At 35.5% G+C, this 10479-nt stretch overlaps 2 protein-coding genes across 3 annotated transcripts; one reads left to right on the top strand and one right to left on the bottom strand.

The window, feature by feature from the left end:
• Window positions 1-203: 203 nt before the first annotated feature.
• On the top strand, window positions 204-6217 carry LOC104086963 (peptidyl-prolyl cis-trans isomerase CYP40-like). Of its 2 annotated transcripts, none has more exons than XM_018767627.3 (10): window positions 204-516; window positions 1877-2377; window positions 2664-2751; window positions 2867-2919; window positions 3432-3536; window positions 4317-4392; window positions 4925-4962; window positions 5071-5135; window positions 5222-5319; window positions 5789-6217. In XM_018767627.3, exons 1-8 carry the CDS (start codon window positions 346-348, stop codon window positions 5122-5124), a joined length of 1086 nt encoding a protein of 361 aa, XP_018623143.1. In that variant the 5' UTR covers window positions 204-345; the 3' UTR covers window positions 5125-5135; window positions 5222-5319; window positions 5789-6217. The 2 variants fall into 2 exon arrangements, with proteins under 2 accessions (XP_018623143.1, XP_009589624.1); XM_009591329.4 differs by having other exon boundaries at window positions 205-516; window positions 5258-5319.
• Window positions 6218-6643: 426 nt separating this feature from the next.
• Window positions 6644-9781, bottom strand: LOC104086964 (patatin-like protein 3). Its single transcript, XM_009591330.4, has 6 exons — window positions 9510-9781; window positions 8519-8700; window positions 8240-8423; window positions 7971-8132; window positions 7428-7730; window positions 6644-7059 (listed from the first exon to the last, which is right to left on the bottom strand). The coding sequence occupies exons 1-6, from the start codon at window positions 9687-9689 to the stop codon at window positions 6835-6837; spliced, it is 1236 nt and encodes a 411-aa protein (XP_009589625.1). The 5' UTR covers window positions 9690-9781; the 3' UTR covers window positions 6644-6834.
• Window positions 9782-10479: the final 698 nt, after the last annotated feature.

Here is a 10479-nt window from a genome sequence, read left to right as displayed (position 1 = left end):
TCTATTTTTGCATAGGATGCGAAATTTTATTGAGCGACAGAATACAACAAAAAGCAGACTACATTTGTCGCTATTATACTGACAACGGGGACAGCTGGCGCTCTACGTTTCGCATTATGAAGGTAATTGGGCTTAGTAGGTTACAGTGGGCTCGCTAAATAAGGCCCACACAACAGTCCAAAACGATCCAACAGTACCACTCCACTCCACTGGAATTGACAGAAGCAAGAAAAGCGCATGCTGTCCACCCCGTAGCGTACAGCACCAACCGCTCCTTCAAAAACTCAGAAGGGTTTTGGGTTTTTCAATAGAAAAGCATTTCTCCAGATTAAGAGGAAAGAAGAAATGGTGAATCCGAGGTGCTATTTGGACATAAGCATTGGTGGAGAGCTTGAAGGAAGAATGGTGATTGAGCTTTACAAAGACATTGTCCCTAAAACCGCTGAAAATTTCAGGGCTCTCTGTACTGGAGAGAAAGGCATTGGCCCTCGCACTGGTGTTCCTCTCCATTTTAAGGTCCTCATTCTGTTTTTCCATTTTCCTGCACGAATATGGAGTAGTTTTTATATACATTAATGTTTACGCATTTGTTTTTTCTTCCTTAACTCACAAATAATTGAGTAATTAGAATGAAACTGGCTTAACGGAGGATTCATATCGTCAATGCCAACTAGTTTGGAGTTGTGGAGTCATTATAGTAGTAATGGTTGTTTTTGTTGTGTGTATTTGAGCATTTGGCTCTTCTCTTTGTTCCTACTCTTTCAGTTCCTATTTATGGTCTTTATGTTGTTGATGATGAATACGCGGCATGTAATCATATTGCACGAGTTGACATTGGTTTGACTTTAATACTGTATTATTTTACTAAAAAATAGCAGTATGCTCCACTCCGTTTTTAGGGGAGGAGTTAGAATACTAGTTATGTGAGTGGGTTCATATGAACCCGTAGCTTTGGCTCAGACTATGTATATGTTTTAAAAAATCCACTAAATAAATACAACTAATATGTTGAGCCCTTTAAATTAGATGTGTTGTGGTAGAATTTCATACTCGAACCCATAAATCAAATCCTGGATTCACCTCGGTTTGTTTTTAAAATGAATAGTGTCTTAAACTCTCATCTTCTCGTAAGCACCCAAGGGTGTGGCCTAATGGTCAATGAAGTGGGTGAGAACCATGAGGTCTCAGGTTCAAATCCTAGCGTAGGCAAATACTAGGTGATTTCTTCCCATCTATCCAAGCCTTGGTGGATAGAGTTACCTGGTACCTGTTGCTGGTGGGAGGTGGCAGGTATCCCGTGGAATTAGTTGAGGTGCGCGCAAGCTTGCCCGGACACCACCGTGCAAGTAGGGCTTGGAGTTTTTTGTTTTATTCTTTTGTTCCTCATTGTATACAGTTCTACATTTCTACAAAAAAAATAAAGGAGAATGGGGCTCATCATGCAACTTCTTCATGGATTGTTAATCAAGATGCCCAAGTACCCACCAATAATAAACTATATGAAAAGGAGGAAAGTAAGTCTGGTTGCACCGTTGCACATATGTGAAAACAGGCCTCACCTTCACTGGTGAATGGATCGTCGTCCGTCAGTTCACGGCAAACTTTCAAATGCCAGTGATGATATAATTGCAGGGAATTAGGCTTCATTGTGAGAATTACACTTAACGGTTGCAATGTCACAGAAAGAAATTTGGGTGGCTCTCTGGAAATGTGAACTTTTGATGCCACTGTCTTTGTTACTTAATGTTTTATCCTATTTAAATTGTTTTTCTGGTGACCCAAATAATTTGATTCTCTGCGTGTGATTTTTCATTTTAACCTTTCTGTATAGATTTTTCTTTTCCAGCCTTTTTATTGTTGTTTGCTTCTCATGCAGGGTTCTTGCTTTCATCTTGTCATTAGAGGTTTTATGTTACAAGGTGGGGATATATCTGCTGGAGATGGCACTGGTGGGGAATCAATTTATGGTTTGACATTCGAAGATGAAAATTTTAAACTCAAACATGAAAGAAAAGGGATGCTTTCTATGGCAAATTCTGGTCCAAATACAAATGGCTCTCAATTTTTCATCACCTCTTCTCAAGCACATCATCTAGATGGAAAGCATGTTGTGTTTGGAAGAGTAATTAGGGGTTTGGGGATGATTCGTGCAATTGAATATGTTAAAACAAGTGAAAATAATTTTCCAGACCTTCCTGTGGTAATAGAGGATTGTGGAGAAATTTCAGAGGGAGCCGATGATGGCACAACTAACTTCTTTAAAGATGGTGACACTTACCCTGATTGGCCAATAGATCTTGATGCGAAACCTGATGAAGTTGCTTGGTGGATAACTGCCGTTGACTGTATCAAAGCCATTGGCAATGAACATTACAAGGTACTCCTAGTTTAATCGATGTTTCTTGTTTGTTTCAAGTATACATTGTGTTGTATAAGTTCACACAGATATGTTTTCAAAACTAGCTTTGATTGATAGTTTGTTGTTAACAAGTAATAACATCTGTTGAAAAGAAAAAAAATGAGAGGGAGGAAGGGAGGGGTAGAGAGAGAGAGAGTCTCTACTTTTGTGTAATTTTTTTCCAAGGGCTAATCTAAACTTGGACTTGGATTCTCATTTTTTCTCATTCAAAATGAGATCGTCACCTCATATTTGTCATTGACAGAAAGAAGATTATAAGATGGCTACCAGAAAGTACAGGAAGGCCGTCCGTTATACCGACTTATGCTGGGATAAGGAAGACATTGATGAAGGTGAACTGTTTAATTGCAGCTATAAATGACTGTCTGATTTGCTTTGCTTCAACTTGTTTTGAGCTTCTCATAATTAGACCATCTGTCTGAGGGGATTATTTGCTTCATTATGCAGCAAAAAGCGAGTATTTGAGAAAGACAAAGTCCCAGATACTTGCAAATAGTTCTGTAAGTTATTCTAAATTTTCTTGCAACTATGTGATGTTACATACTGGTTTTCTTACCTTTAGAAGCTTGTAGGCCTTAGTAGGACTTTCAGTTACTAGTATAAGAACTAGTCCTTTTTTAGCATTATGGTAAGAACATAACCTGAGGATGTAACCTTCCTAAAGAAATCATCTTTGTTAATACTTATATATATATATATATATATATATATATACACACACACACACAAAAAAAAAAAAACTCTGTTTTAGTCTACACATTTTGGCCATCAATGTCTATATGCATTGAAGAACATTAAAATATTTCAATTAGTTGGTTAGATATCTTTGAAATGCCTTGAACTTCTTCATGTTTGATTATAAATACTATGGTCTTCCAACTTCTTGATTTTCCACTTACTGTTGATATTTAGACTGATTAAATATAAATATTCAGACTTTGCTCTTGATTTTGGACTATGTAGCTTATATTTTCGTCTTGCTCAACCTATTCATGTTCATATTCTTGTTCAGGCCTGTAAGCTGAAGTTAGGAGACCTAGCTGGAGCATTGTTGGATGCTGATGTTGCAATTTATGATGGAGGAGACAATGTCAAAGCTTTTTACCGCCAAGGCCAGGTTGGAGTGTAGATTTATAAAATATAGTTGAAGTGGCTAGAATTCCTGAAGGAAAGAAAGCTTGACTTGATTTGTAAAAGGAAAGAGAACAGTGAGTGTATATGCACGACGGCAATATTATAAAAGCTGCCTCTTGACATCATTCTCCTCAGTGTTCTTAGTAGTCTGAATGTAGTGAACAACTTACGATGTACTTCCATAGGGCTGAACGAACTTCTTTTTCTTTTGCATTGGGTTTGCCAACCAAACTTCTATTTCTTCCGAGTTGGAAATGACTTTCTTCTTTCACGATGAAGGTGATTAGGCTTCACTAGGAAACGAGCTTTGCACCATAAGTCCCTTTTTCAAGCTTGTCTCGCATTTTGTTAGTTCCTTTAGTGTTGGAATTTCACTGTGCTCCATAAATGTAATACGGTTTAGAGATATCGTAGCATAATTAGTACATTGGCTTCTCTGATCTGCTAAACAAAAGTACTGTTCCAGGCAACTTGCATCCTCGTCTGGTCCATCGAACATAGCTTAGGCTTATCGTCAAACTTCAATTTAACACTAAATTTGGCATAAAATCAATCTGACACTAATCCTCATTTTTGTTCTCAAACATCCTTGTGTACTTCTATATTCAGGAGAAACGTTATGTCATAGCAAAATATTCTTTCTACTGCTTTCCTTACTCGATGGTGTATGATTACTGATTCAGTTTTACCTTAATGTCTTCATACTTTACTGCGTGGGGTATTACACATATGCAAAACTGAAGCATCATTTGCTTTATTTCAGGCATATATGGCAATGAATGCTGTAGATGCAGCAGCTGAAAGTTTTAAGAAGGCCCTGCAGTTAGAGCCAAACAATGGTTAGTGATGTTCAAGTTCATTTTTGACATTTTAAGGGGGAAAAGCTCTGGCTTTAAAGTATAAAGAGTATATTTTGCTACTGTGATTAATGTGTGTGTTGTCATTCCTTTTTATTTTTTTCTGTATTATTTCTTGTCTACTTGTGCATCTGTATATTCTAAGTTGTATTAGATGATTCTCTTGGAGCCAAACAAGGCTGCAGTCTTTAGCTGTGAATCTCAGGTTCAACATGTTGGATATCCAAACTTGCATATAAGTCCCTTACATTCCACAAAGGAACTTTTAATCCATACAAGGAGAAGTAGGAGACTAGGAGTTGAAAAAGTGTCTTCAGTATGTTTTGCCTAAACTGATTATATAAAAGCCTTCAACATATTCGTAGAATTTTCACATTAAACCCTGTTTGGCTGGTTAGATTTTGTACGATGAAGGAAATAAATATATTTCACCCCTGACTAACTGGTCTTGGTATATATCCTTGAATATCAGTCCGGAGAAAGTGTCATCCTTCTTTCTTATTTTCTCTTTCAGGGGGGATAAAGAAGGAACTGGCTGCTGCAAAGAAGAAGGTTAGTCATACCTGATCAAGATATTTAATGCATCATCTTCACTTTCTTTTGCAATTTCAAGTATGTGAACACAATACACATTTTCTAATTTGTTAAAAATTATAACAGATTGCTCATAAACTAGACCAGGAGAAGAAGGGTTATGCTAAAATGTTTCAGTAAAATTTCCAGCGGTATGCTGAATTCTTTCCTCAAACCTCAGCCTGCAATCATTTTTAAATCATTACCCAGAATTAATGTTTTGTGATATCAAATGCAGTCTGCTAATACTTGTTAGTTAAATCTTTTGGCACAGATCATGATAGGCACATAGTGGTGCAGGTTGCCAACTTACCAGCCTCAAACAGCTAGAATCAGGTATTTGCCTCTGTTGTGCTACTCCTAGCAATTAGCAAATTTGTTTTACCATCTACTGCTGGTGCTCCCACTTTCATCTCTTCATCTCTATTTTAGGCTATCACATCCATCATATTAGGGACATAAAATTTAATTCTTAGTTTGTACTCCCTCTGTTTCAAGTTATGTGTTGTACTTTCAATTTTAGTCCGTTTCAAAAGGAATGTCACTTTCTATACTTAGTAACTCTTTAATTTCAACATCTCACATTTCATGTTTAAGACCACAAGATTCAAAGGGCATTTGGTACATTTTACACATTAAGACCATAAAATTCAAAAGTGTCCTTTACTTTCTTAAACTTCGTGTGTTGCCAAACTAAGACATATAAAATGAATGGAGGGAGTAATAGAAACTTTGGTACATCCAATTTTTTGTATATCCTTTACTCTCGTTGATCTGTGTTTTTGTAAATTTTGAGTTCTTGCAGGGGTTTCTCATGGCGTACAAATCTAACTGCGGTGAATCAAAGCTTGAGCTGATTTCTGACTTGACTTTTAATGCTGCTAGTGGGAATTTTTATTTTTGAATACAAAAAATATAGCACTGAATATACCTCAGCGTGTTGTACAGAAAGGAAAGTCAATTTAATGCAAGAAAAAAGCATCTTTCCATTTTAATACAGAAATATGGATGTTTGGATGTCCCCAACTTAGTTACCTGGGGCTTCAGCAAGCCCTTTTATCTCAGCTTACTTCTTGAATATTTTTAACCTCTTGATGTGCAATATATCTAGTACTAAGTCTGTTTCCTAGATAAATCTTTCTCATGGTTATTTTTGGAACGTTACTCTTATCCGGGTTCATTCTATTATTTGTAAATCTCTATTACTACATGTTCATTACGCTTGTTTTCTTAATATCTTGTTGTTGCTACTGCTTTCTTTTCATCTTTCCTTGAGCCAGGGGTCTACGGAAATAGTCTCTGTACCCTCAAGGTAGGGGTAAGGTCTGTGTACACACTACCCTTCCCAGACCTCACTTGTTGGATTTTACTGGATTTTTTGTTGTTGTTGTACTCTTATATGGGTTCACTTTATGCCTTCCTATGAATTTACTAGGAGCTGCAATTCAATTATGCATGAATACATTCCTCCTTCAGGTTATGTAACAATTGGCACCTCATTATAAAAAAGCACAAGCTCCTGCTATGTGCAGAGTTCAAGAAAAGGCTGAACCAGATTGAGCCTATTATGGCACCTCACTATGTGGGCTGAAATATTAGTTTCGCAGCAAGGAGGTATAGTCTTTACACAACAATTGATAGGAGCTTAAGAAAAAAAAAATAGAACAATTATATAACTTTTATTTCCCTATTTGAAGGTTAATTTATTTTGATATTACAACATGGCCTACTATGTAGGCACTTAACAATTGAAGGTAAAATAATATTTGTATAATCAATATTTTATTCGTTCTACGAATTGTATGACAAATCCTAAGAGCATATTTCCCCGTCAAGACAAATATGCACTTTCTAGTTGTTTATTCTGAGTTTCCTTTCTTCTGAAAGCAACTGAGCAAAATGGATTATAGCAGCTTCGTTAGTGCCCTCCGCAACAACTGGTTCGTATCGGCCTGTTTCTAAGTTGACCCTTGACACTGGCTTCTTCAATAGATCATTACCAATTTGTACAAGTCTCTCCATGTTTTCTATGGTTGCAATATCCATAGACGCAGCCTCTCCAGTCAAATTGTCGTCCTGTACCATTTAAACTCAAATAATCAACAAAAATGAATGTATTGGTGGTAGGGGCGATCCAAAATTTAAACTTGATTGATGGTTAAACGTTTATATTTTCACCACTGAATCCATCACACTATTAGTATTATGATTTCAAATTTTAATATTTCTTTACATGTTAATATTTTCCTCATATATATATATATATATATATATATATATATATATATATATAATGTGTCCAAAATAATGGATTCACTTGAACTAATCTAGAGTCTAGACATCACTATTATTAAAATATATAATAGTAATATAATGATAATAACAATCAATAAAGTGGATGTACGTCCACGGACAATAGGAATAGACTTTTAAGTCATTGTTACCTGAATCCTGATGTAGTTCTTCTCACTGGCAAGAGTCTGAAACATGGTGGAAACGTGAATGTCTACCATATCAGCACTAGCATCAGCATAAACATCTATCAATGGGGTGGCACCATTGTTATAGATCCAACCTAGCATTCCCCATCTGGAAGCTATTGTAGCATTGTACTTCTCTTCGTGCTTTCCTGTACCCGTGCCCAATGACAGAACCAACACTTTCTTGCAGTCCATTTTTTCCATATCCTCGTATTGAAAGTTGCCCGTCATTATTTGTTTTGAAATGTGTGTCATTGCCATCAGAGTCTAGGAAAGAGTAAAGAAGATGGTGTCAATACTGATATTTCATAAATACCTAAGATATAAAACTTAACGCGGTATAATTCCACGAGCAGTGGTGTCTGGGGAGGACGGAGGATAGTATATACGCGACCTTAGCCCTACCTTGTGAAGATAGAGAGGTTATTTTTAGAAGACCATCGGCTCAATATTAGAAATCGATCTTTAAGATATACAATATTGCTTATATTAAGAAAGGCTACTCACTGGATTATTTGCAGCTAAACCTCCATCGACAAGATCAAACGTGCGTGTTTTCCCTTCAGCATCCTTGGTCTCAAAATAGTGTACTGGAAAATAGGTGGGTGCAGCCGAGGTGCTAAGACAAATGTCTGACAATTGAGCATTCTTAGATATATTTGCTTTTGCCTGTATACAAAATTGAATAAATTATATTAGGATATCCCATCATTTTCATTAAGCAAAAGGATATAATAATTAAAAGAATATTGTTAGGTAAAGCGGTAGAAATTTACATCAGCGGTACTGAAGATAATTGGTTGAAGGCGTTTGATATCAAAAGTTGGTATGATTGTATTAGTCAATGTCTGCTTCATAGTAAGATTGCCTAATATTGAATTAATTATTGATCTCAAGTACTTGCCATCATACTTTGGCCCCCCAAACAAATTTGTGACCCTCCTCACGAAGCTGTTACGCCTGAATCATAAACAAACACTCTCCTTCAGTATTAAGCAAAAGAGAAAAAGAAAGAATTAACTCAACTCTGGGTCATTATATTCACTGTTTTTAACCTGCTTTGAGAAAAAATTTGAGGGCCGTGCTCCATATAGAAATTGGAAATGTCTTTTGCTTGATATAAGGGGCGGTTGTCCATGTTAGGAGCAGTAAGCATAGTGGTTATTAATCCACCTGTGCTTGTTCCAGCTACCACATCAAAATAATCTGCAAGTCTTGCGTTTGGTCCATCCAGTTCCTAAGTTAGCATATACAGATAAAGTTCATGAGAAGGATATAAGAAGAAAGTAATAAAACGACTTCTTCTATTTAAGTTATATGGCATTTTATCTTTTTTATATCATTTTTGGCCAAGTTTCTCCAAATTTAAAAACACTTTTTTCCATTTAAATTTGAAGCGTTTGGCCTGGCTTTTAGGAGAAAAAAAGTGCTTCCGAGGATAATCAGAAGCGATTTTGGAGAAGCATAAAAAAGTAGCTTTCTTCCCAGAAGCACTTTTGAGAAAAATACACTTAGAACCACTTTTTAAAAGTTTGATCAAACACTAATTGATGCTTAGAAATAATTTTTAAATTAATTAGCCAAACACAAAAAAACACTTTTAAAAAAAAATACCTCTCTGATTTTTCTAGTTTGGCCAAAGGGGCTAGAAATTTTTTATTCTTTATTTTATAGACTTAACTTGAAACTTCTTATTTTAACTTGTTATAACTATTGAAATGTCTTGACATATCAAAAGTTGTAACTAAAGTGTCTTTCTTCTTAGAAAGTAGTGTACATTCAATAACATCTTATAAAAATTAAACCGATAATAGAAGCACGGTCAGTGTTCAAGAATTTAATCTATAACAGGGTGGAAACAATTATCTTGAACTGGTTGGGGCTTACTATGGGTGTGGCACTCGAAAAACCTTTGAGTCAGAGATAAACTCAAATCCGTGTTTGGGGCTTACTATGGATTCGTGTTATAATTAACACTAAAATCCATATCAAGGCTGGAGGGTAAGTCCATAACAATAAAATATATAGAAGATGATTGATAAGTACCTGAAGTTTGGATTCAAGGAAGGCAAGAACGGTGCCAGGAATAATGCCTCTAATTCCACCTCCATCAACGCTCAAAACTGTTACCATCTTTCCTTTGGTAGCAGCAAAAGCCATTGGAGGTTGTACAACTAATACTAACAAAGTCATTAATGCTGCAGCTACAAGAGCTATTCTCCCCATGTTGAGTTATCTAACAAAAAGTTTACTGTGTATCTGGTTTGTGAATGGTGTATATATATGTGTTAAAAGAAAGCAAACTTTGTGATTTCGTCTCTTTGTAGGTGGGAAGTATTTATAATCGCCCATTGCCTCTCTTGGCTGCTCAATATTTGCCACTGACTTTATCAAAGTCTCTTGTCCCGAATTTGAATGACTTTTTGGGGGAATTCACATTCACATAATGAGAGTCTTATAACGCTTATCTCTTGTTTGATGAACTTTGGGGAAATTTTCAAATGTGTAATTTCGTCGTCGTTTATGTCGTTGTATTTACTTTTAATAAAGCTTTCATATTATTCCGATGGGATTTTTCCTCGAACTTATATTGGAAAAGTAATGACCCTATTGATTCATTTTTTTTTATTAGGCTACAATTTTTTTATTTTTTATTTTCAGCATGTTATGAAAACCTTGTGAGACAAACAGTTCACTTTATTATATAAGAACTATTTTATCTTCTTAGACCAATATATTATTTATGTTGTGATTTAATTAGTATTATATGTATTGTTCGTGATGAATTACAGGTTGGTAAACAAGAGAGTTCATTTTTCAAAAGGTTATTGAACTAATGAAAATTATTTATGAAATTCACTTTACTTATTTTGTAACCGGAAAGTCATTATACTTTACACATTATAACTCAAAAGTCACTCAACACATTTAGGCCATATTAAATATTTTTTTTTTATTTTTTTTAACTCAATCATTTAAACAATAAAAAAACATACATTTAAACCGTGACTCAACC

Source organism: Nicotiana tomentosiformis, chromosome 2 (genome assembly GCF_000390325.3).
Source record: "Nicotiana tomentosiformis chromosome 2, ASM39032v3, whole genome shotgun sequence".
In the NCBI taxonomy this organism is placed as follows: Eukaryota; Viridiplantae; Streptophyta; class Magnoliopsida; order Solanales; family Solanaceae; genus Nicotiana; species Nicotiana tomentosiformis.
The sequence above is the reverse complement of the archived record's forward strand: the minus strand, read 5'-3'. Positions and strand labels throughout refer to the sequence as shown.

Bases quoted from the DNA above. Each gene is read 5' to 3' on its own strand.
- LOC104086963 (XM_018767627.3), top strand. From the start codon at position 346: ATGGTGAATCCGAGGTGCTATTTGGACATAAGCATTGGTGGAGAGCTT. The intron at 517-1,876 runs GTCCTCATTCTG...CTTCTCATGCAG, and splicing joins GTGTTCCTCTCCATTTTAAG to GGTTCTTGCTTTCATCTTGT. The intron at 3,537-4,316 runs GTTGGAGTGTAG...GCTTTATTTCAG, and splicing joins CTTTTTACCGCCAAGGCCAG to GCATATATGGCAATGAATGC.
- LOC104086964 (XM_009591330.4), bottom strand. From the start codon at position 9,689: ATGGGGAGAATAGCTCTTGTAGCTGCAGCATTAATGACTTTGTTAGTA. The intron at 8,424-8,518 runs GTTAAAAACAGT...TTTATGATTCAG, and splicing joins CAAATTTTTTCTCAAAGCAG to GCGTAACAGCTTCGTGAGGA. The intron at 7,060-7,427 runs GTAACAATGACT...TAAATGGTACAG, and splicing joins AGAACTACATCAGGATTCAG to GACGACAATTTGACTGGAGA.